At 41.6% G+C, this 26,010-nt stretch overlaps 1 protein-coding gene across 2 annotated transcripts in view; it reads right to left on the bottom strand.

The window, feature by feature from the left end:
- The window catches only part of RANBP9 (RAN binding protein 9), a 41,936-nt gene extending 20,061 nt beyond the window's left edge, over positions 1-21,875 (bottom strand). For both annotated transcript variants that reach the window (XM_064443654.1, XM_064443655.1), the window contains exons 1-3: positions 21,195-21,875; positions 12,772-12,883; positions 265-317 (exon numbers count right to left, since the gene is read on the bottom strand). In XM_064443654.1, coding sequence (XP_064299724.1) covers positions 265-317; positions 12,772-12,883; positions 21,195-21,657 — 628 coding nt within the window. In that variant the 5' untranslated portion in view covers positions 21,658-21,875. The remainder of the gene's footprint in view (positions 1-264; positions 318-12,771; positions 12,884-21,194) is intronic.
- Positions 21,876-26,010: the final 4,135 nt, after the last annotated feature.

Here is a 26,010-nt window from a genome sequence, read left to right as displayed (position 1 = left end):
AGATGTATTTGTTTGCTAAAAAGTATCTGCACGATGTTATAAATAACACTAAGAGTTGAGGGAAGCAGTACAGGCGCAAAAGTGAACAGTGAAAGTTAAACTTTTTAGCTGCAAGCTTTACATAATTCCGAAAACAGATACAACACAGATGTCATGCTACACTCCCTGTTGCTTACCAGAACCTTCCCATCAAGGTCACGCATATTTTAGAAGACACAATCAACCAAAGTAAGTAACTCAAACGTAATAAATACCAAAACATACCTGGTAGTCTGTTCATGTTCACACCCTGTGCTGAAAGCCCAATTCCCATGTAACTGTAAAAATGAAAGAATTAAAGAAATTTATATATGTATTTTTATAAGAGGCAGATATGTGGGATATTGCCAAGAAACACTATGCTGATTAATCATATACCAATTAAGCTGCTGAGAGGTCATTTAAGAGTGGCTTAACAGCAAGGGAGCTGAGAAGTAATTCCTAGCATATATTGTTTAATACAGACAGTATCTGTCCCTGCAGGAGGTAAGGACAACTTTCTGCTCTTTCAGACATTCTGGGTTATCAGTAGAGAATACTGATTTTAGCCATGAAGTTTAAAGCATGAATGAATGAAGCCAAAGGCCATGCCTTATTTTGAAAGTAGAGGTAAAGCTATACACACAACAGTATCATCTTCAAGACACCTAATCATGTTTTGCAGACAATCTGGAATGAGTGATTTTACAGAATACATGCAAAACTGTGCACTAATTCAGCAGCAAAACGCATCCTAGCCCAGCACTTACAAAAAGATCACACCTAAACATTAAAAACCTGGATCATAGCGCAGAATGCCATCTTGAGAAACTTACCAGCAATGTTACTTAGCTGTTGGCAATCTGCTGGCAAACTAAAGAGGGAGAATATTCTTACTATACTAACCAGTAATCTTAAGTCTAAACCATCTATGGCTAGGGCAATAAAGTCCAAAGGTCAGCTTTACAAAAGGTAGTTTTAGTAAAGTCAGTGTCCAGTACAATTGTTAACAATTTAACAGCAAATACTGGAGAGTTGAAATGGATGACCTCCCCACCCCCAAATCACACTATCTGAAGTTAGTAAAATACATTTTGCTTCTGTTTCTTAAGCAGAAGTAATTTCATGACCAAAACAACAGGAATCCAAAAAGAAAAACAGCATAATGAGAAGCTAGGCTTTCACCAATTCCCCCCGCCCAAAAATACATCAAATTCCCTTCATCAACTAAAGAAAGCATCCAAAAGTCACCTAAACCTAACACTTCCTAGTTTATCAAAGCATTCATATAATTTCGACACTAGCTCAAATTTGTTTATTATTTCATGACAAATTTATGTTAACTAACTGTATGAAAAAAACATTCACCCATGCCAATGTTTAAGTCAATAAACATGACCTCTGTATTCCCGTCTCATAAAATGCAATTTTTAAGCAACTATTCTACTAGGAAGTACAGGTTAATCTGCTATTTTAAATACATTTCACATAGAATGAAACTGAGCAGCAAGTCTCAGAAGTCATTTGCTTAATTGTCTACTTGGCTTTCTGCTTTTTCTATTGATCACTTCCAACAGTTACCTTAACTGCTTCTACATTTGATATTTAGAGAGCCCTCCTCTGATAATTTCTAATGTACGATACCATCTTCCTCTCCCTCCAACCTACCAGCATGAAATGGAACCTCAGAACCATATATAGCAGATATTACATTTAGAGATACTGAAGAGCTAAAGCAAAGGGCAACAAAGAAAAGAATTAGTCTTTGAGGCATTGCTAATTACATTACTGAGGCATCACTGCAGCAGAGTCAACAAAACAATTTTAAGTAAAAGCAACAAGTGGAAATCCCTTGATTCTGTCTTAAATAAAGGCAGAATTGTTATTAGCATAGTCTGGAGTTTGATGCATGAAAGATTCTCATGTAAAGACTGGAAATCTGTTATTGCAAAGCCTCCTGTTCAGGAGAATTTATTAAAGAAAGGAAGTTTATTTTTAGATATAGTTTTAGATAAAGAACTTCAACTGCAAAAAGCCTTTCAACATGAGTCATTAAAAAATCCCAATCGAAGTTTCATTTCAGTGTTCTTATAGAAACAAGATTAAGGTTACACAAAAATGTAAAGTGGTAGACAGTAAATCATCATCTAGGTAACATTTTGGTACCACCTGTTTTTTCTTCCTCAGATATCGTATCTTCTCAGCCTCCTCTAACTCAGTAAGAATCGTAAACACAGACCCACTGTATTTAATACAGCTAGCAACAACTAGAAGGCACTAGGCACTGACACCATCTCAGTAATAAGATGGATTTCAACAGTATATATTTTTCCCTGGGATTCACTTAAAACTACTTGGAACTTTAACACCATTTCATCAAGGAGACTTCATATTAACAGAAACTTAAGTAAAAGTAGATTAAAACATTTCAAATAATTAACACATTTACTATAGACATATTTCAAAAGAAAAAAGAAATATCTACAATTTATGGTTTGTGAGTTAAATTAAAAGCTCATCAATTAAGCTCATTTATTATTTGTTATACTTGATGGATAGCTAATCTCATGTTTGACTAGATATAGTACACTATAAATTGAGGGGGGAAACAGTACCACGACAGATAGGCTTTAGATGTTCTAAAATTCATCGACAGGAATTGTATTTATGCCACACTACTACATGTAACTTCTGTTTCTTTTCCTGGCACCTGTAAGCTTGACAGGCTTAAAACAACACTTTTTGGTTTGTTTTTAGAGAAGCTTAGCCCATATTTAGGCCCAGAGTCATTGCAAAAATACTTGTTTCAGTGGGAGGAATTACATAAATTGTCCTGTTTGCTTCCTTAAGGTTCACATATCATGCGCCTCAATCAGGAGAGCATCGGCAGAGTTATGCACTTAAGGTTCCCTCCCCAAGTCCATGATAAAAATGCAGGGCCGCACAACAAGCAGGCATGCTAGCACCCAGGTGCAATGCAGGCCCAGACTGTTCTCCATCAGTTCACGATGTGTTTCCTGCTGTCCTGCCACATGAATGGGTTTGGTCTAGAAGACAGCCAGACAGGAAGAACAGGTCCGCTTAGACTAGGTCATGCCATAAGAGCAGCCCTGGGGAAACAGAGGCATCAACACCAGGAAGCAGCGTGCTCAGTCCGACACACAGCACCTTCCAAAAATGGACATGACACAGCATGGTTTGAGAGGCTGAAGAGGGTGAATAATTGCATGGTTCTAATGCCACCTCCCTCATCACTTCCCACTGTACCTGCGGATGGTGCCTCCACCTCAGCTCCCCACATGTAAATATCCCTGGCTGCTGCAGTGGGAGGACCACGTACCTAGCCTGATGGAGGAAGTAGTTTGGGACCCTTTTTATTAAGAAGCCCTTCTCTGAGCATTTCAGTCCCACTGGTTGCTACTCATCACGTCACTGAAGTGCTCAAGTCTTACAGCAGCCCATAAAATTACAAACAACATGTAAAACCACTCATGGAATACATTAAATCAACCCATGAGAGACTGAAATAAGACTTTGGCTGAAAACTGATGTGCAGCCAAGTTGGTATTAAGGACCAAGAAAGCAAGCACAATCTTACATACTCTTGATTTCTCATTTCAAATTGTGTTTATTATTAAAGATATAGATTACCATTTTAGTGTCTCAGCACTTTTTTTTTACATTTTTACATTTTACATTTTTACATTTACATTACAGTTTACATTTCGCAACTGCAAGTCATATAGAAATTTTTACGAATACTACAAAACTACAGTTTAAAATTTGCTGAAGATTCAACTTTTTGCCACAAAGTGAAAGAAAAGTTGATGTCAAAAACACACATACTATGATACCTAATTTTTTTCCACTAACACAGACTGAAAAGCCTAGGCTTCTCTGCAGTGAACTGTATAAGAAGCAGCAAGCTCACAATAACTATTTTCTCCTCAAGTATCTTTCCAGTTACAGAGATAAATTCACATTTTTGCTGGAGCCTAAAGTTTCTACTTGGATGCCTGAACAGACTAAGTGTGAGAAATAAAAAGAACAGAAACAAATAGAAGGAAAAAATAGCAGTAAGAGATGGTACAGGACTGGAAACTGCTAAAACATAAGGAAAAAGAAAAAATCCCAGCAGTTAATATGAGATACACTCAATTCTGACTTTTATTTGAAACTGTTCCGTTAGATCTTTTAGCCACTGTATTGAAGGTATATGGAATATCTTTCAATATTGAAGTTGATAATCAGAATTAGGTTAATTATATCCTATCCCACCCATTCCATAAAGAGGAATACAGAATCTCAAAAACTAGACCAAATCACAGGTATATCAGAAAGCTTACTTACTAGTGGCTAGATATAAATTTAAGTACTAAATAACCACTTTAAGTTAAAAAAAAATCAAACCAACAAGTATTCCATACTGTATTTGTGAAGACAAGTAAAATAATTCAGCATTATCTTTAAGTAATGAAAAAAGCTAATAGCCTCCCTACTACAGAGGGCTCATTAGCAACCTGCTATCTGCAGAGTCAAAATTCCTTCTGACTTTCACTGTGCCTACATGTTCTATTGAAGACAGTATAACCTGGGGAACAGCTACATCATGTTTCAAAATTCAAGCTCTTTCAACGAAAGTAAATGATCAACCTGGTATCTTATCACCTACATGCTATACATTTAAAGAAAGCAACTTCAGCCATATGGTGCTAAACCTCAGTTACCATAGTATCTGTGAGGAACCCAAGTCCAAGCACTAACAGATGTTTACACCCATATATAAGGCAACTGAAAACATCCTAATGTGTCAAATGCACTGACTACTAAAAAAAGTAGAACTAACACTCTGGAGAAAGTAGGCAATAGAACAGGTGCAGTTCGTTTTACTATCAAGTTTGTATCTTAGAAAAGGGTACAAATAGAAAAAACTGCGACAGCTCTAAGAATTTTAAGACTAAATGATCTTCTAAAGGGCCTTCACAACTGATGTGCAAGGACATAAAAAGTCTGCACAATGTTCTCCTAGTTTTCTACACTGTCTTCACTGACACTATACTATAAGGTCAGAAATACAGCACACTAGAAAGGTATCTAAATTTTGTCTTTAATATAGTTACTCTGTAATAAACTTTGTAGGAATATGCTAAACCAAGATTCTTATTGTCTGCACAATCACAATAAGAAATGAGCTGTTAAATTTTTCTCTATTTAAATGTTTCAAAATATGCCATAGACAGTTTGAGTCTTTCATTTCAAAATGAAAACAAGTTTAATTTTATGGAATGTTTCCTTGGAAACAGTATTTTGAACATGATAAACCCAGGTTTCAGATAAATCCAGTTCTACACAGGGAGGAAAAACAAAAGTCAGTCAGGCAGTCATCTTGCATAGTCCTTGAAACTGTTATTCCTGCTACATTTTTCTTGTGATTCCTCTAACGTTCTTAGAAAGATTCTCATTTACCGACATCCATCCCTCTTTCTTTCTGAGGTTGCACAATTTCATCTTGTGACACTTTTCCCTAAGCGCTAAAGCCTTTCTGGGGACCATACTATCAGAAAAGACTAGCTGCACAGAAGTAATATAATTTAAGTCTATGCTGCACTAAGATTATCAGCTATACACTATATTTACGCAAATGAACCTCAAAGAAAGAAATAACTTAAGATTTTGCGAGTAGCAAGGACCAAGAAATTAAATATATTCTCTTAACTTTCTTTTTAAATTGGAAATCTTCATTTATAGAAGACAAAGAATTAAAACTCTCTTGTTCCAGTTCCACATACTTCTGACCAGTTAAACAGAAGCCTCAAATAATCCTCTTAACACATTTAGTTGCTGTTCATTTTTATCAAATGTCTGATCTCGTATACTCAGGTAAAAAAATAAATACTGCCACAGTTTAAGAAAAGAGATGCTTGCTGATTCACGACCCAATCTCTTCTTGCAGCTGCTGCAATGCAAATGAAGACACTAATGCAAGAAAGCCACTTCAGACTTTATCAGATTCTACTCTATACACAAGTACTCTGCTTATAATGCCGCAGGACATACTTATATGTAAATAAGAGACTGAAGTTTGCATGTTGTTGCTACAAATGCCTGTTATTGTAACAAAAAACTGCTGAGGACATATCAAAACTGTAAAAATACGCCTGAAGACTGCACAAAGCTTTTACATTAGATTAGCAGTGTACAATACAAACAAAACGGCAACTGACAGAGTTCCTTTTTTTTTTTTTTATTGCTTTACACCTTTTTTGTGAACAAGAAAATGGGTATACTGGGTGCTAAAGGAAAAGCCAACTTACTGCAACAAACAATTTGCAATAGAAAGTATGGTTTCTGTTTAAAGAGTTACAGATCCATGCCCTAGAAGTCAACAAAGCATTTGTATTCACAAACATCACTCAAACGCACTAAAACAGCTCAGGCTACACCATAGGCATGCGTGTCATCATGAAAACTCAAACTTAATTCTCATGGTATTTTTGTTTTGGAGAGTTTTTCCTTTTTTTTTTTCTTCACCCACTTCATCACATACACAACACACACTACAAGATACTGCCAAAACAAGAGATGACTGATTGTATGGCCAGTTTTTTAAAAACAGTCATAATTCAATAGGTGTCTAAAGCCTTATTAACACTGATTTACCAAAAAGCATACTGATTACTTGTGTGAGTTGTTGTAGTAACATTTTGGTTTAGTGCAGAATATTCAGCAGAGTTTACACATACAACATAAAGCATTGCCATGAACATCTGCATCAGTACAACCACACCACAGACTAAATAACCATGCTCGCAGAAGTGTAAGCCAAGTGCTACCTGCTAGAAGACTAAAGCCTTTCTACACTTAGTTTTTGTTGGGTTTTTTTTTTCCTTCTAGCTGGGTTACCACACCCAATTCTTGTTTTCAGTCTTCTTTTTAGGGGGGAAAAAGCACAACTGCTTAGAGGGTTTTGCAGTTTAAACATATGTCTTCCTCAGGTGTTCTAAAAGCACTAAAGACTGTCTAGAAGACAATGGCATTACTATAATTTGCCCATTGCTAGTAATTGTATTTACAAATCAATGAATAAGATATCGACTGGACATAAATTCAAGACACCGAGGCTGAAGGCATTTTCCCCAGGAAAGAAACAGACAAAAAGTCTCTCCTCGTGAAAGATTTGAAAAACAAAAAAGCTATATTTAAACTAAAATTAAGTGGGCATAAGCTGGTACCACGACCAAAAGCAGCATTCCCATTCTCCTGGGCACAGATGCTCATTTCTGCACCACGTTCCCCTCTCTTTTGCTACCATAGCTACTTGTGAAGTGATACAAACAGACATACTGGGGAATGAATCTGGCTGAAAACTAACTCACTCTTGAGGTCAACTTCTGAAGAATGAGCTACCCACTTGGGTTTACCATGAAGCTGACACAGTTACAAATTGGGCATGGGAAGTGAACTCAATGAGTGTTCAGAGACTGCTTCTTCTTGTGGCCAAATCACCCCAAAGTCTTCAAACTACGCTTTAGAGTAAGAATTGCAAATATTCAAAAACCACTGCCCTGACTGGAAATGAAGAGATTCATTACAAGAACCAACAAGGCTTAGACTGAACTTCATGTAGAAATGGATAATCACTCAGTAAATCATACACACATAAGCTGTTTATAAAATAATGGAAGGTAGTTTGCTTCTGAAAGCCAGGTAGCCAGTGGATACCCCTGAGACAGCCCTCGGAAAGCAGACCCAGAGCATGATTATGCCCAGTACGGAATGCCAAAGAATGCAACCTGAGGTTATAGCAAAGCTCACAGACTCTCAGCTGGGAGAGATTATAGACAACTCTTCACCATTAAAGAAGGATGCCCGTAACAACAGCATGAAGCTATAGGACTTGTAGTTCACAAACTATGACAGTATCATGCAAGTATCTTTATTTGTGTAAAAGAGGGAATTGTTAACTGGTATCTGAAATAAAATATTAACTGTGGGTCTGTAAGACAGACACGTTACCACTTTACACAAAGCCAGAGGACTTAAATACATACAAGACTAGCACAACCAAACTCAGTAAAAAGCAGCATGAGAAAACTGAAATCAAGATTTGAGAAAGACTGGAAAAAGCCTCATTTGGATACACTTACCTAGCTAAGAGAATGGCCACCACGGTGGTAATTGTCGGATAGTGAGCGGACACTATAAAATTATAAAACTTAGAGACTAAGGCTTACATCTCCAAATCACAAGAACGGGTCCATAGGACTTAGGACACCCTTGTTCATTCCCATTCCTAGACCACCGATGTAGTTCGCTTTAATTAAGTTCCTATTCTAGAAATGTGGATAAAACACACAGTTGTATGCAAAAGGCAACACCATGGCTACCTCACCCCCTTGACTACTACATTAAGAAATTACAGACCAAAAACTACGTACATTACTTTTGGTTCTCTGATAGATCAATTACAAATGAGGGCTGTAGTAAGCACTTACAAAGGTTTAATTTAAAGCTAAACCTATGTTTAGGTTCCCCAACCACACCAGAATTTTTGACAGTACTTGCTGCAATACTTTGCCTTAACTGACACATACATGTATTCATTTTTAAATTAACTGGAGATGTCAATAAAGATGCAGATATGATTTATCGCAGCTAATGCTCCCCTTCCTACCATGCTTTCTAATCATCACCTTGGTACTGTTCCCCATACTTACACCCATTGCTCATCTACCTGTTATCATCTCCAATCACTCAAATCACTGTCCACAATGTTCCACATGAAGCCAAACAAAACAAAGCAAAACACAGTATAAAAGGAGAATGTAAATAGAGATCCTCTGACTGCAAAAGGAGTCATGAAATTAAGGAGGAAAACTGAAGAAATTAAAACCAGAAAATATTTACAAAGCAACATGACAGCTGGTTAGCCCTTTCAACAAGACTTTAAAAACATTTAAGATAATTATTTCATATATCTATACTGCAACAGCATATAAAAGATCTTAGAACTCTTTCTGCTGAACACCATTGCCATGATTTAACCCCAGCTGACAACTAAGCACCACACAGCTACTTGCTCGCTCACTCCCCCCATGGCAGGATAGGGGAGAGAATCAGAAGAGTAAAAGTGAGAAAACTCATGGGTTGAGATAAGGACACTTTAATAGGTAAAGCAAAAGCTGTGCACACAAGCAAAGCAAAACAAGGAATTCATTCACTACTGCCCATGGGCAGGCAGGTGTTCAGCCATCTCCAGAAAGCAGGGCTCCATCACACGTAACGGTTACTTGGGAAGGCAAATGTCACCTCTCCAAATGCCCTCCCTGCTTCCTTCCTTCTTCCCCCAGCTTTATATGCTGAGCATGATGTCATACAGTATGGAATATCCCTTTGGTCAGTTGGGGTCAGCTGTCCCAGCCGCGACCCCTCCCAGCTTCTTGTGCACCCCCATCCGGCTCACTGGCAGGGCAGCATGAGAAGCAGAAAAGGCCTTGGTTCTGCTGAGCAGTGCTTACACAGCAACAAAAACATCTCTGCATTATCAACACTGTTTTCAGTACAAATCCAAAACACAGCCCCATGCTAGCTACTATGGAGAAGATTAACTCTATCCCAGCCAAAACCAGCACAACTGTACAAATACCAAGACAGTTTTTGTTGGAATATTTCAAGCTTATTACTTTTATTAACCTTAATTCTCATTTCCCCTTTTCTCACCTGTTTCCATTAGTTGCTGCATGGCCCTATCACCCCTCACTGAGGTATGAAAAAGCAACTTCACTCATCTGCTCTGCAACACCAACCTCCATACCCATTTCTTACTTCTGAGTAAGCCTGCTTTTGTGCTTTCTTCAATGTGTCCATAAAGCCTAGAAGTTGATCATCACGAACATCTGCAAAATTAACATATTATGCACCTTCAAATTCCTACTGAAGACTGTTACCGCCCCCAAATACATAAAGAATTTAATGACCTATGCTGTTCTCGCACACAGACAGCTACAACAAACCATGCTGGAAGCCATGCCATACCCGTGCCCTATACTAAAAAGAGCTGTGCTCCTTCAGAGGAAGAGAATAATCTTTGTGATTGCCCAGCAACTTTGAGATACACGAGATCATATTCCAGGAGCAGTGCCATCAAGTGCTACAGCAGGACAAAAAAAGAAATCTCCTAGACTAGTTTTTCAGTAAATGTTTTCGATGATTCGAGGCAAGTCCTGTTAAGCAGAGGACACAAGCAAGAATGCCGTTAGACTTGCCCATATAGTACATGGACTAACTACTTTAAGCTGCAATTATTAAAAAAAATAAAGATAAGTAGTAAAGGCTACTACCAAAGGGAACTCCGAATAAACACCACTAAATTATCCACTGACATTCATTAAAGTTGAAAGCCTTCCTTACTTCAGCTTGCAGATAGATATCTGAGTTGCCTCAGGTAGTCTAGGATTTATTTTAAACAGTACTACAAAATATAGCTGTGGTGTTTCCACAGTTAGGCTCAGGTTTGAGAATAGACGCTTTTGCAACAGTAAGGCTTTTTAACTGACCCTGTTAGTTACACGCCGGTCCCCTACAGATATGGTCTTCCTGAACTCTGTTCCCGTTACCAGATGCCAAGAAGAAGAAAAAAAAATTATAAAAATTTACCTGGAGCAGGCCAGGTGAAACAACAGGCAGTGAGAAAGAACTAATAAATCCTATCAGACACAAACTGCTTTCTGTAGACCTACTTATACACTTCTGCATTAAATTCCACAGTTTACTTATAAAACTAATTAGTTTGAACACAGCGTAATATTGAGCTGTAAGAGATTCACACTGCATCTAGTCAAAGACCTCTTGGACGTGAAAACAGGGTCTAGAGATACACACATTACATTCAGTGAGGCTCCACATGTCAACTCCTGCTCTTTATCAGCTAAGCTAGACTTGGCTTTGGCTCTGTTCACAGTATTTCCCAGCATCCATACTATCTTATACAATGAAAAAAAATTAACATCTCAGCTCATTATGCAGCTAACGTTTCATAAAGTAGTACTAAAATAAGGTCAGAAGGCTGAAGCAAGGACAAGGCAGTATGTATTATCAGTAACTGAAAAAAGTAACTCTGGTTTTTTAAGCAATCTCAGCAGGCACCTTCACAAGTCTTAGCTATGTACACAGCACAAAACCATATAAATGACAAAACCTTGAAACACTTTACCCAGAGATAGTTCTTCTGTAGGATACTTTCTACTTCTGTAGGATTGCCCTGAGTGGCCTACTAAATTAGAAATTACTAAAAAGCAACACAAAGAGGTCTAAGGTAAAGTGTTTCCAAAAAAGCTAGCTTCCAAACTAAGCAGGCATAAGTACATTTCAGGAACAGACATGTGCATCACTAGCAAATCGCAGGAAGAACCTCTCCTTAACTGACAGCAGCAGGCCAATTTTTAAACGGGATTGAAAAAAAAAACCCCACAAAAGGTGTTCCTAAAATTTATGTCAAAACATTACTTGAAACACTAATTTCTATCATCTCAATTTAAAAATAATTAGGTCTTCATAGTGTGACAAAAGCAACTACAGACATGAGTTTTTCATAGCAAAGAAATCTCCCAGGGATAACTTTCGGGAACAGAACCTATAACAAACTCATAAATGCCCCTACAAGGCAGGAGCAGTACTGAGAGGCTATTCTTTCAAAATATCTCTATATAATACTATAAGAAAAACAAAGAAGTTTGGCTTACAGAAGGCTTACAGAACACTGGGAAAATTAAAGAAAAAACTGCAGCAAGAGAGACAAAGAAAAGACAAAGGTACTGAATTTTATCCAAAGAGCTATGACATAAATCTTGAGAAAAGAACTATTTTCACAACAGGATATAAGCATCTGCAACATGCTTGTTACAGTACCTAGGACATGGACATTCAATCCTGACTAGAACCTTGAGGAGGAACCGCAGTATATACTTCAGCATATTGGAAAGCAGTATTGCTTATGCAGTCCTACACAGGCAACATGATCAATCTCTCAGGATTAAAACACACCCTCTACCAAAAGCAGTGAAAGATGAAAAGGAATTAAAGTGGTCTGGCGAAGATGTCATTGGCACTTCATGACTTTCCCAGGTGAGATTCTATCTACCTCAGTAGACTGAAAATCATGGTATCACCTGTGCTTCAACAGATTCCTAATTCAGGTGGATTCTCAGAAGCAGCAGCTGCACTCACTCATCAACTCTTGTTCTTTCCATAGGGTGACAAATTCCCAAGCACCTATTCAAAATATTCTCTTTTATTCTTAGTACTTACTGTTCACTGACAAGTAGCCTTAAGAATAACTTTCCATCTTAAAATTGATACAAAATCCATGAAAAAATTGCACTGAGGAGGTAAGTTGGTCTGCTGCACACCCTAAAAAACTGCCTAAAAGTTATGTGAAGGTCTGTAAAGCCATAAAGTCAAAAACCAACACCCGTAAAGGTAAGAGCAGGATCAGAACATTCAAACCCTAACTTCTCTGTCAAGAGAAAATGAGAAAATGCTGTTATGGTATTTATCATGTACACCGATTTGTGGACAATAAATACCACAATCAACTCCCTTAAAACAACCAAATATCAGAGTTCAACTCATGAATATGGAATCAAGCTACATAGAAAGTGGTAAAATACAAAAATAAGTTTTGATACCAAAAACATCTGCTGATGATGTGAGACAGTATTTCAAGTAGTAATTAATAAGGCACTCAATGCTTACCCATCTCTTCCCTTACTGACAATTTTAACTTCGAAATAGTATATGCCACAGGCTGCAGGTATTGGATGCGTAGCTCGAACAGAAGCAGCATCTTTTGGAGTTTTTCCATGACCTGAAAAACAATGGCATTCAAAACACAACAAAAACCATATTTTAGATAATTGCAGAAGATGATTCAAAGGTATACATACCAACTACTCCAAACAGAAGGGTTATGTAATGAGCAAACAATATACAATATTCTTATCAGCCTCACTTTTATGCTAGAGTATTTTCTTCCAACATTAAGCTTTCATTGTAGGCATCTGCACTGCAACTAAGCATGCTATGAGAAATACGAAAAAGTTCTACAATTACTTGACGGGCAACTAGAAAAAAGTTTCACTGCAGTAACATATTGACAAAAGCCCACCTGGGTTTGAAAGAACTGTATGATTTCTCAAATGCACAAGGCTTACCCATTTTTACAGACTGAAATGTGATACAACAGTTTAACGCTTAGTGCTTCTGAATCTTGAAGTTTTTAAAGATATTTTAGTGTCCTTCAAAATAAACATCAGTCATTATATAGAAAGTACAATTCATAATTCATCTCCGTGATCTGGATGTTATTTCAGGACAGCATTAAGTATTACAGTCTGCAACTGTGCTAATGCAGCTCCCATTCCTTTTTCTTCTAAGGCTCACTATGTATCAGCCCTGCCACAAGAAGAATGCCCAATGCCACCTCTTGTCTACTTAGGGATTTTCAACCTAAACTGGAGAGCCACTTGCACTACGCTGAGACTAACTCTTCTGAATGCATCACCCTCTTCACAGTACTTTGCTCCAAAGGCAACCTGGAAGCAGGCTTCTGGCCAGATGATTTGTTTTAGCATCAACCTGTTCAAGCAAGCTTGGTCCCTCCCAGGCACAACAAAATCCCTCAATTATTGCGTGAAAGTCACGCGCGGGGTCACAGGATGTAGTTTAAAAAAACAGAAGAGCAAGGTGGACAGTATATTGGATCCTGACAAGAGGAATTTCAGTAAGATGGCAACCCAGAACAGATTGTCCTTGCCACAAGAATAATTCACACAGATCCCGTGCCCACTCTCTGTGTGGATCTGAGGCACGATGAAAAGAGATGACTGTTTTGAGCGTGCTGTACAAATCACTTGGGCTGCAGCACTCCTGCTGTCATCTCCAGTCCAGACAGGGAGGCCTACTGCACCTGCATAGCAATTGATCTGCTTATGCCGAAATAAAAAAGTTACACTCCTTCCAGTGGCATTAACACTGGAATTATTGCTCAGGCACAGATTAATCACGTCTCATGCGCAGCAAGTCAGGTCATACAGCAAGGAAGAAACTGCAGGAAAACTACAGCATAGCCAGCCAGAAAGATCAGGCACAGCTGACCTACACCACTGAACCTCTATCCACAGAGCCCTCTAGTGTAAATGAGGATAAAACAGTAAAACGCTTATCTGCCTGTAGAGCTAGCACCAACCATCTCTTCCCAAATGGCATATGCTCAGTCATGGAGAACTCTCGGTTTCACCACGGCCACGTTTGCCTCTAAAACTTTGCTGGCACAGCATGAATTCTTTGTTCACTGAGATTAGATTTAACCTACGAAGTCTTTCTGATGTAACTAGTTCATCTCAGTGTGTTACTACCTTAAAGCAACTAGCAAACTATCTTGCTTTTCTGGGTGCAAATGCATTGCTCACTTCAATATGCCATTACTAAACATTTTATATATAGATCCTTCAATCACCTCACAGGTTTTACAATATTAAGCTTATTACCTACCTTCTAGATGTTGTTTTCAGGAGCATCATATGAGGAAAAAACAGTAATTTACTCCTCCATACAGAAGACAGCAGACATGTTTTATTGTTCACCACTTTTAAGTTATTTCGTCAGGCTGTGTCAACCAAGGTAATAACCAAGTACATAACCTTAGAGCTTCCATAGGTTTGCTTGGTTTTCAAGTGCTGGTACCTCACTACGTAGCTACTATAAATGAGATTATCATTCCTAAGTACGCAGAAATCCCTCAGCTAAAAGGTGCCCAAAACTTTATGGGCAGAACATTAAAATCCTGAGAGATGCCTTAAATTCAGATAGCTCTGATTAAATGATGTATTACTTGGGCGGGGGGGGAGGGGGGACAACGGGAAGGAAAGACATTTTCTTTTTAAATGTCCTTAGGTTTTTACTTTAAAATAGACTGCAAAGAAGTTCCCTTGGTTACCCTATGCACTTGACAATCTGTGTAGTTTCAGTGTGAGTCAGTCTCCTTATTTGGGCAAGTCTTCCACATAGAAGACTAAACTAGTAGGAACTAGCCAAATATTATTGAAAATGTACATCTATTACCCAGCAGACTTTGTTTTGTGAAATCACAGCCTAAGCATTTGGAAACAAGACCAATTTAAGGTATTCTTAGCACCTCTTCCTGAAACCAGTCCCCTTCTCCCACCACCTCCCCAATCCAGGCAGCTATTGACATACCATGAACCAGACTGATGAACTGATCGGACTTTAAGAAACCCACCAGATTTTTTTAAGCAGCAGATCAGTTCTCCGACCCAGTTCACAACACAGCCACACACAGCTGTCACACTGCAAATAAGAGGTCGACACAGGGGCAGAAGTAACAGGATACCTTACCAGTATTGCCAAACAGTTCATGTGGTGAAGCAACATGCTTGGGGAAGTCAGTGCCCAAAACTACTTTCATCCAATTAAAACAAAAGACACCCTGAATTTAGAACTGTTTTCCTTTTAATATAATCTCCTGTGAATCCCATTTTATTACTTGCTGCTTTTACTTGTACCTACATACAGTTATTATTTCTAACAGCAAATTCGACAGCACCAAGCAGGTAACTACCTTCGAATATTCCAAATACCTCCACATTGTCTCAACATGCTAGTCCAGACCTTCAGCACTACCAAGCTACGCTGGATTATGTGAGGACTCAAGAGATACTAGTTATAAGCCAGCTTTCAAACAAGAAGGAGGCTCTTCACAGAGCAGGTAGCTGAACTGCAAAATTTCTTACCAAAGGGTATTTCATAGATGCTAGTGTTTAAGTAGACCCTGGGCCACCTTCTAGAACAGAAATTAACTAAAAATACACTTTCAGCTCAGGATGCCCTTCAGCTTAAAATGGCTAGCAGCTGAAACGGGAAAACACAGATACACCAGATATGCCCAGCATGGTTTTGGATTTTTCCATAGGCACTCACTTATGGCCACTGTCACTGATGGGACATTGAGCGGAGTGGCCCAATAGCTTGACACTATGTACTGCTGCCACGTTCTTTGGTAACCTGAATCCCCACTTCCTTGCCTGCGAATAAAAAGGAACTTTGACATCCAACTCTTCTGGATTGGAGGTTCCAAATGCCTGAAGATCACATGAACACTGCCCTGTGTTCCCTAAAACAGACCTCTTTCAGAGTCGCAAGTTATAGCTGAAGTATTTAAAACAATACTTAAGTGTGTATTATTTAACACTAAAATTTAACCATTTTCAGCATTAAAAAGAAAATTCTGCAAACAGACACATTGGGGCAGAGAAGGGAAAAGAGCTGTACAAAGCTTGAACTTTACACCATAAACCAGATCATAGGTAAGTTCCATTACCAGAACTGTTTTCAATTGGGCTTTTAATGAAAGTGTTTAACAACCATACTTAAGGAGTAAAACTTTATTTTTTAAGCATTCACACCGATGATTTTTACTAAAAGTAGTATCATTGGTCCTTTAGCAAAATTAAATTGAAATTAATCTAAATTTAAATTCCATCTACTTGAAAAAAGCCAATTCAGATAAAACCATATTTGGAGAAGCCATTTCAGCTTTCAAAAACATAACCTTTGAACTTAAAGCGTGTAATGCATATGCATCAAATAGTCCAAAAGAAGTCTGTGGGACTGTCTACCTAGACAAAAGTAAGCCGTTTTATACAGTTTAAATCCTTACACGAAGTTTACATAAGCTGAACTGCAGTCATTTCCAACAGGTGGTTCAATAACTTGCTCACACTGCCAAAAATAATCAAGACCTAATCTTCTGTTGAATTCATTAGGAAAGTTTCACTGAGACAAGAAAAAAAAAAAAACAAACATGCACAAATTTGATTTTACTTCAACTTTTTCCCCAGTTTAAAAAAGCAAGACATCTCAGAGCTACAAAGGTGTCCAAAACAGGCATACTGTACTGTATTGAATGTACTTCAAGTGTTTTCTACCAGAAAAACTGGCACCATCCTTCTATCACTGAATGACAACACAGAACTATCACTATAGAATCCTCTTCTGTTTGTTATAGAAATTGGGATGCATAGTTTGCACTGAAAAATAAAATCGTTTTTGGTTTTTTTTTTTTAGTTTGGCACTAGAGAGAGTTCAAAGGCAACTGCATTGTAAATAAATGCCTGGCTAAGATTTCCGGGCCTGCAATACATTAGAAAAAGTTCACGCCATGGCAGCTTACTCAAAATTGCATAACTTTCCTCAGCTTTTTTTGGACAATTGTCACAAGACCAACTTAAGTGAAGTTACTATAGGACTTTCCATTATTTTAGCACTAGGGATTTAACCTGTTTACCTAATTCTGTATATAGTTTCTTTCACGTTTACAATCTGTCTTGAATCTGTATTTTTATCTCCTTATACATTGCATAGGTCATTATCTGCTGGAAACCAAACTTGTCCATCTAGTGGAACATTCATATTACATACAGCATTTATGACACCCCTGTTTTTCAACAGATCCATGTGTTAATTCTGAATATTCTACAAATATGTAGGAAGATTTTTTAAGATGTCTTACCCTAATAGCTACATATTTTGTGCGGTAACTGCTTTACATGCAGCATACACTTGCCTGAACCCTTATGCTTTCTTTATCACTTACCTACAGCTCAGAGCTGTTAATATTGCAGTGAAGTGAAAAATGACGTAAGTTTTTTCCAATACTGTTTTTCATGTCTCTCTTACTTAGATATACCATCAACAACAGTCACTAGGACAGCGTTCTAGGACAGCGTTAGCTTTCTATCAGCTTGCACAGCTAACTGGCAACAACACAGAAATGTACGTTTGTCCATCTAAAAAATACCCTTGGGTATAGCCTTTAATATATTAGAGTATCGGTGATGCCAACATATTTGTATTTCATATCCAGATTTTGACAAAGCTTCCTAACCAAGGGTCAGAATTTGTAGAAGTATAACAGAATAGCTCACTGGGGAAAGAAATAAGCCTGTTCTGGTAAACAACATGGCAGTCAATGCATCTTCCCTTCAACCACCTCCCCATGTATGCCTTCCTTTTCTAAGTAACACTGATTCTGAGAGAGGATACAAAAGAACACTGACCCCGGGGTTTTGTTAACCCCCCCAAAATTTAAAGAGCTGTCATCCTGATGCTAGACTGTACTCCTTTAAACCTCCACCGTTGATCAATGCCTGGTTTTGTGGCAGTTTTGATTTTTAAGCACTCTCTAGGGTGCTGGCAAAAAGCTTCAGGTCCAGAAACGCAGTACAGAAAACATCGCAGCTGCAATGGGTAGAAAGAGACATCTACTGCAGCTCATGTTTCCATACAAGTTGTCCACTGGTATGCAAAAAAATGAAAGGAATCTTTGAAATTACATAGAGGGCCATCATTCCTCTCACAAACCAAGTAAACAAAAATAGCACTGCTCACAATACATCAGCACATTAAAATTATGAAGCTGGTTATACGAAAAAGTAACTTCGATTTTGCTCTGGTTGTTCCCCCCACCATTTTTTCCAGAGGTAAGTATCCCCAGCACATCCAGGGTCAAAGGAAAGCACTGATGTTACTGCTTTCTGCCTCCTATCGGTCACAGACAGGAGGAAATTACTCCAGAAAACAGCTCTACAAACAGAAATCTACAATGGCAGCAGAGAAAGCTTAAGTATACAAGGTACCTATACTACAGTAATAGAAAACAGTAAGAATTGCTTTTGATTACTTGTTTCTTTGAATAGATGTTTTCTCTCCTTTCCCTATTTTGGGGATCTTCGTCCATGCTCAATGTGCGATACAAATTTTCTTTCACCAGAAACATCTACCATTCTTCCACGACTATCCGGATAACTGCAGAAGCACTGACAGTGCCAATATTCCACAAGAAGATACTCTGAATGCTTTCTTTTGAGACTCCTATTTGCAGCTGATATGTAGAAACAACTTTTGACAGTGCTAAGCACATTCTTACTTGCTATCTTCCCTTATTTTCCTCACTGAACCTCCTCATTTTCTTCCCTGAAGGATCTAGGAGGGAGAAAAAGCAGATGTTTTAGTCTTTTTTTTTTCCCCCCTCCAGATCTCAGGCAGGAATGCCCTGATAGCACTCACTGCTTAGCCCAGTTAGCAACTGCAGGTGCCAGACAGGAAACATACACACAGGGCTGCCCTAGGAGCCACCTTCCTGAAATCACCAGCAAGAAAAGATGGGCCAGGTAAGAGGCCATTCACTCCCATTAGCAGTTAGGAGAAAGAAGGGTATACATGGTATATCGGCACCTGTCCTTTTCACAGTCTTCTGGGCTCACCTAGGAGCTCTTCAACCTTCATCACTCACTATTACTTACGAGCTAAAGTAAAGGTATTTTATTTTTATAACCTACTCACTGTGCTTTATGACTTCTGGTAGAGTATCCACAGCATTTCCTACGATACCTATACTTCAGAAACATGCTGAACCTCTTGTAATTTCTTTGAGGTAATGCATTTCTTTTTTTAATGCTAAGACAAAGGAGAGAAGTGAGGAAAACCAGGGATAGCACAGAGAAAGTTTGAAAATATACTTCTACAATTACACTCACAGAGCAGGGAGGTTCCATCTCTAAATTCTACTTCACAAGCAAAAAGAGTTGGTCAAAGCAAAACACACCAGCAGAAGGACCTAATGGCCATAAGGCTATGATCATCTTATAAGGGAAAAAAAAAACCAAACCAACCCGCCACCACTAAGCACTAGAAAATACAAAACACTTCTAAAAATACAAGGTCATAAAACACTGAACAAAAGCCAGGAAATTCAGAGTTGAGTATTAAATAACATGTCCTTAAGTCACTCAGTGCCTCCCAGAAACCTGCTCTACAGTCATCATCCTCCTTTATTATCTTTGTATGGTGCATTAAACTTATCATTTTTAACAGACTATTTTGTACTTAATAATAAAGCCTCTCTATTAAAAAAAAGTCTCCAAGAGTACATTTAATCCTTTCATGGCAGCCAAATCCTGCCATGTGTTTGTGTTGCCTTTTTCCTTCTCCGATTAAACAGTAACATGTTTATCGAGATTTCACTTGAATTTCTCCACTGTAAACTCTGAGAAAGGGTAATTGCAAGGTTGGGTTTTTCCCCTCCCATTAGGTTCATCTGACTACAGACTGACAAAAGATCCAGCTGTTCACAGCCAACCCAGAAGTGCTTTTGAATCCACAACACTTCGACTTTAGGACTTGGGCCTAGAACACCAGATGTGTCTGTTTTCAGGTCAGAGCGTAAACTTATGTTTCCAGGTTTTATGACATTTCATAACGATCAACACAAGTTTTTTCTTCTGTATCCTCTTGCTGATTTATACAAATTCATACCCCGATTTTCACCTTTTCCTTGAAAACCGGTGACTTTAACTAGGAAACGGCTAGGCAGAAAGTTATAAAGTCACCTTTTATTAACGTAAGTCCTATTGTCACTGCTTCCCCCAAATCACCCTTTAGTCTGTACGATAGTTAGGCAAGACTATTGCCAGTGACTTTAATGTAATTTTTCATAGTTTAAAAATAAACCGTGTTTTTCTGTTTTCCCCTCCCGTCATTTCCGTGTTTAATAGCTTAACGCTTGCTGCTTTTAACGCCATTTAACCCTTGCTCTTCTCGAGAGAAAAAAAAAAAGCAGCCACTTCTTTCCTCGCTCATTACCATAAACAGGACACGTCACGCCGATTCTCCTTTATTCTCCTGCCTCGGACTCAAACCTTCTGGTGATACCTGAGCCCTCGGAGGAGGTCTACGAGTTTACATAATGCCCACTCCAGAGGCACACGGCGGCGGGGGCGGCCCCTTGCCCCCCCTCCCCCCCCCCGCACCGTGACTGAACCGGGAGGGGGAGGGGAAAGGAGAGAAAATAAAGCCGAAATACAGAAAACTAGACACTTCTCTCCAGGCTGAGAGCAATGTAGGGGATCAGGAAAGGTAGAAGGAAAAGAAAGAATGAGGAGCGTGTGTTATTTCCTGTTATTGTTACTCCTGCGCCCACCGCCCGGAGGGGGGGGGGGGGGGGGGAGGGTCGGGCCGCCGCTCCCCGCCGTGCAGCCCCCGGCCCAAGGGGGCCCCACCGGGACGGGGTAGGGGTCGCGGCGGCCCGGGCCGGCCCTCACCTTTGTAGTGTACCCGCAGGTTGTTCTGGGAGAGGCCGATGTAACTGAATTTGTCCTTCGGGCTCCAGGAGCGGGGCAACGGCGTCTCCTGCTCGTCCACGGCCGGGTACAGCCTCTTCAGGCGCCGCTTCAGTTCCTTCTCTTGCTCGTTCAGGGCCGGGTCGCCGTGCGGGAACGGCGCCGGGGCGCTGGTGCCACCGCCGGTACTGCTGCTCCCCGCCGGCAGGCCCAGCGCCGCGCCGGTACCGCCGCCCGCCGTCGCCGCGGGCCCGCTGCCGCCGGCGGCGGGTGGCGGCGGCGCAGCGGTGGCCGGCGGCGGCGGCGGGTGGAGCAAGAGCGCGGCGGCCGGCGCGGGGCCCGGGTTGGCGGCGGCAGCGGAGGGGACCCCCGGCGCCGGCGGGGGAGCGGCGGCCGCCAAGGGGAGCTGCGGCGGTGGCGGCTGTTGTTGCTGTTGCCCGGACATCCCGGCTCCGGCCTCGGCCTCCTCCTCCTCCGCCGCCGCCGCCGCCACCACCACCACCACCACCACCTCCTCCTCCTCCCGCGGTCGCGACTGTCACCGGACGGGCCCGGGGCGGAGCGACGGGCAGGCCCGGGCGCTGCGGAGCAAGGCGGCCGCCGGCGGGTCTGGCCGGCGGGTCACCCCCAACCTGAGCGTCTCGGAAGGGGGCGGGGTGGAGGTTTGGGGGAGGGGGGCGCGGCGGCGATGACGGCGGCGGCGGCGCGGGGGGCGGCGGGGCCGGGCCAGGCGGAGGGAGGGAGCGAGCGAGCGAGGCGCGGAGAGCGGCGGCGCCGGGCGGAAGCGAGGCGGGCGGAGAGCGCGCGCCAGGCGCCGCGGCAGGGCTGACTCGCGTCCCCCCACCCTCCTCCCGTCTCGCTCGCGCGCGCGCGCGCGCTCTGTCCGGCTCCGGGCGCGAGGCGCCTCCGTGCGTCTCCCAGTCAGCTGAGCCCAAGGCCGCCCCTTCTTTCTCCTCCCCTTCCTCCTCCCTCCCGCGCTCGCGACGGCGGGGAGAAGGGGCGGGGCCTACGCCCGTCGGCAGGCGCGAGGACGGGCGCTTGGCGCGCGCCGGGGCGCGAGGGCGGTGGAGCAACGCTGAGGGGAAGTGAAGGGAGGGAGGTGGCGACCTGTGCTGCCATCGGTGATGGCGGGCGTAGAAAATGGATGGCGACAGGCCGGTGTCGCGGCTGAGGTGGCTGTGAGGCCGGCTCCTGTCAGGCCCCGGCCCGGACTGGGGTAAGGGGGAGATGACCCCGGGAGCGGCCTGCGAGAGGGGGGAGAGCTTGGGGATGCCTCGGCTGAGGAGGGCAGAGGGAGCGGAGTGGTGTTGCTGGGGGACGGTGTGATTTTGGGTTTTTTTCTCCTCCTTTGGTTTGTGCTTGGAGGGGTATTTTGGCCTGTACTTAATGCCATGGATTAATAAGCAGTCGCCTGCACTGATACTTTCACAGGGCAGCAGCGAAAGAGAAGCGTCTCCAGGCAGCCAAGTGTGACTTTGAAAACATCAGAAGAGGGAGGGGGATTTTTCAGGCAGGTCTAGAACCTGAAATGTTGGGCACATCCCAAGCCACTTCCAGCTGCCAATGTGCTGGAGAACGAGTACGGAAGCAGGAAATAGAGGCAGCTAATTATGCTTCACCTGTGCAAAATGGCTGGTGAGGTAATGCAGGTGTGACACTCACAAAGGCTTGTGAGAAGCTAAACATTTCTCTCCTATAGTCACCAAAATAGCCTGTCACATGAGACCTCTCAGTGATGTCTGGTAGCATCTACGGCTGGACGAAATGCAGTTATCTGAAAATACCCTATGAAGAGGAGCTGCAAACTACACAAGAGTAGAAATGCCTAGGATGGGCATCAAAACTCGTGCTGAACCATGTCTGAGGGTCAACTGCCCTGGCACTGCTACACTATCTCTACAAATCAGAATCATAGAATGGTTTGGGTTGGAAGGGACCTTTAGAGGTCTTCCAGTCCAACCCCCCTACAGTGAGCAGGGACATCTTCAACTAGATCAGGTTGCTCAGAGCCCCATCCAACCTGGCCTTGAATTTTCCAGGGATGGGGCCTCCACGACCTCTCTGGGCAACCTGTTCCAGGGTTTCACCACCTTCATTGTAAAAAATGTTTTGCTTCTATTCAGTCCAAATCTACCCTCCTTCAGTTTAAAACTGTTACCCCTTGTCCTATCACAACAGGCCTTGCTAAAGAGACTGCCCCCATCCTTCCTATATTCTCCCTTTAAGTACTGGAAGGCCATATTAAGGTCTCCCTGCAGCCTTTTCTTCTCCAGGTGAACAACCCCAACTCTCTCAGCCTGACCTCGTAGGAGAGGTGCTCCAGCCCTCAGATCGTTTTGTGGCCCTTCTCTGGACCCCCTCCAACAGGTCGATGTTCTTCTTGTGCTGAGGGCTCCAGAGCTGGCCAAAGCGCTCCAGGTGGGGTCTCACTAGAGCAGAGGGGCAGAATCACCTCCCTTGACCTGCTGGCCACGCTGCTTTTGATGCAGCCCAGGATACGGATGGCCTTCTGGGCTGCAAGTGCACATTGCCGGCTCATGCCCAGCTTTTCATCCACCAGTACCCCCAAGTCCTTCTCCACAGGGCTGTTCTCAATCCCTTCATCCCCCAGCCTGTATTGATATTGGGAGTTGCCCTGACCCAGGTGCAGGACCTTGCACTTGGAACTAACTCTAGATCAAACTAGGTCTAAGTTTGCTTTCTGATATCTAGAGGTTGTTGTAAACCGTGAAGCTTAGTAGTGTAGAATTAAAATTAAAAAAACCCCAGTATTTAGGTAACAAACTTTGGGGGGTATACTTGTTATGTTCGTAAGTATAGATGTGTCTTAACTAATTTTTGAAGTTAAATACATTTTTTGCCATAGCTGCTTCCTGACTTGTGGCTCACTTAACATTTGTGCAAAAATGTTTCATGTGACCCATTTTGAGATGGCCACCATCAAATTCCTGTTTCTTGTACAATACAACAGGAGAGCAGGTGTTCCTGTGCTTAATTCTTGACATTATTCCCTACCCTGATTGCTTTTATCTTGCCGTGTACCACATTCCTGGGATAAATAATCTAAATCTATCAAAATACTGGTTTTCATAAAAGCCTTTCCCCTCAAACATGCCTGCAGACAGACTCATCCACGTTTTTTGAGGTAGGATATACTCTAGACTATGCCAGAGGAGAAAAAAAATTCCTTTATGTAGAGGTGTTCTAATACTCGGCGTTAACCAATATGTTAATTATTCCTCCTGTGTTCTATTAGCTTATTTGTTTTCTGACTACAGCTTTGTGAGGATTAGAGTACACAGATATATACATAAATGCCCAGTTCCTGCTTTCCAGTTGACACAAATGAATTGGAACTTGTCAGGTGTAGAAGATGTACTCATGTTCCTCTCTAATGTGTTATTTTGCATTTTCAATATTGAACTTAATTCACCATTACATGATCCATTCTATTTCCTTAGGACTTCCTCATCATTGCAGCCCCATCTTGTCTTGCTTAACTGAAATAATTGTGACAGCTGCAAATTTTACTGTCTCACAATACAGTCCACTTTCTGGATCAGTGGTAAATACAGCAACAATATGAGACTTACTACAGAGCCCTGAAGTAGGCCATCATTAACCTTCTGCCATCACAGAAACTCACTGCTGAATTCTGTTCTTTGCTTTCCATCTCCAGTTTTTGATCCGTGATAGTACTTTTCTTCTTGCCCAGTGATTACTGAGCTGCTTGAGTCGTGTCTCTGGCTTAGGGATTTAATCAAAGGCCTTTTGAAACACTGTAAAACGTCAACTAGTCTACCAAAATCTCTTTGGTTTTCAGGTGGGGTGTTTATTGACACTTTCAAATAATTTCAGTAGATGGATCAGCCAGGAATTATTTTGCTTTGCAGAAAAGCCTAGTTAGGCCCAATTTCATATGCAGAGATTTCCTTCAGTATGCTTGTTTTTTATTTATGTTTACTTTTAGTGACCATTTCAACCAAAGAAAATGCAATCCAAGCATTCCAGCAACTGAGGGTGTTTGTTTGGCCTCCTGTTGGACATATCAGCAGGGTTTGATGTGAGCGCAGGTGGTCAGTTCCCTCCATGGCTGCAGGATCTGGGTCCTCCAGGCAGATGTGGTGCATGGGCATCAGCTCACTGTCAGTACACCTGTCGGCCCTCCTCAAGGAACCCAGAGCGAGAGGAGAGGGGAGAGCAGCCCCCGACTGGCACCCTCCAGGCATCATCACGAAGAATAAAGCTCTCCTGATGGCACAAGCACATCCTCTTCTCACAGTGGAGCGTTCTGCATGGCCTTGAACATTGCTGAGGTTAATTTACCTCCTGGATACTGCGTTGGCTGCTCTCTGTGTTTTCATTAAGAGCGGGTAAGTGGGCTGCGGCCATCTGTGCCAGCGATGCCGATAGTGTTCTGGCTGTCATCACGAAACAGAGACAGGATTCTCCTTGGGAGTCTATTTATCTCTGCCTGTCCTTTGTCCCCCCTGTAGGACCGAGCCCCCTAGATACGCATGAATTTAGTACACGTGCTACGTCTGCCAGCCTGACAAATTTCCAGCCGCTTTCCTTGAAATCTAGTATCTCCCATTTGTAGTGATGGTAACTTTGCTGTTCTTTGTTTAGTATTTCTCCTGGTTAAGTTTTTCCAAAGCATAGTTTCTTTGTAACTGTTTTGGAATTAAATTTCCCTGCTTCAAGAAGCTGCTTGGAAATCAGCAGTGTGTTATTTATTTTTGTACTGACTGTGCTGAATCACTGGTTCTAATAAAAAAAGAAAACCACTAAGAAGTAG

Source organism: Phalacrocorax carbo, chromosome 2 (genome assembly GCF_963921805.1).
Source record: "Phalacrocorax carbo chromosome 2, bPhaCar2.1, whole genome shotgun sequence".
NCBI classification, from domain to species: domain Eukaryota; kingdom Metazoa; phylum Chordata; class Aves; order Suliformes; family Phalacrocoracidae; genus Phalacrocorax; species Phalacrocorax carbo.
Note: the sequence above shows the minus strand (reverse complement) of the source record. Positions and strands in the feature narration are given on the sequence as shown.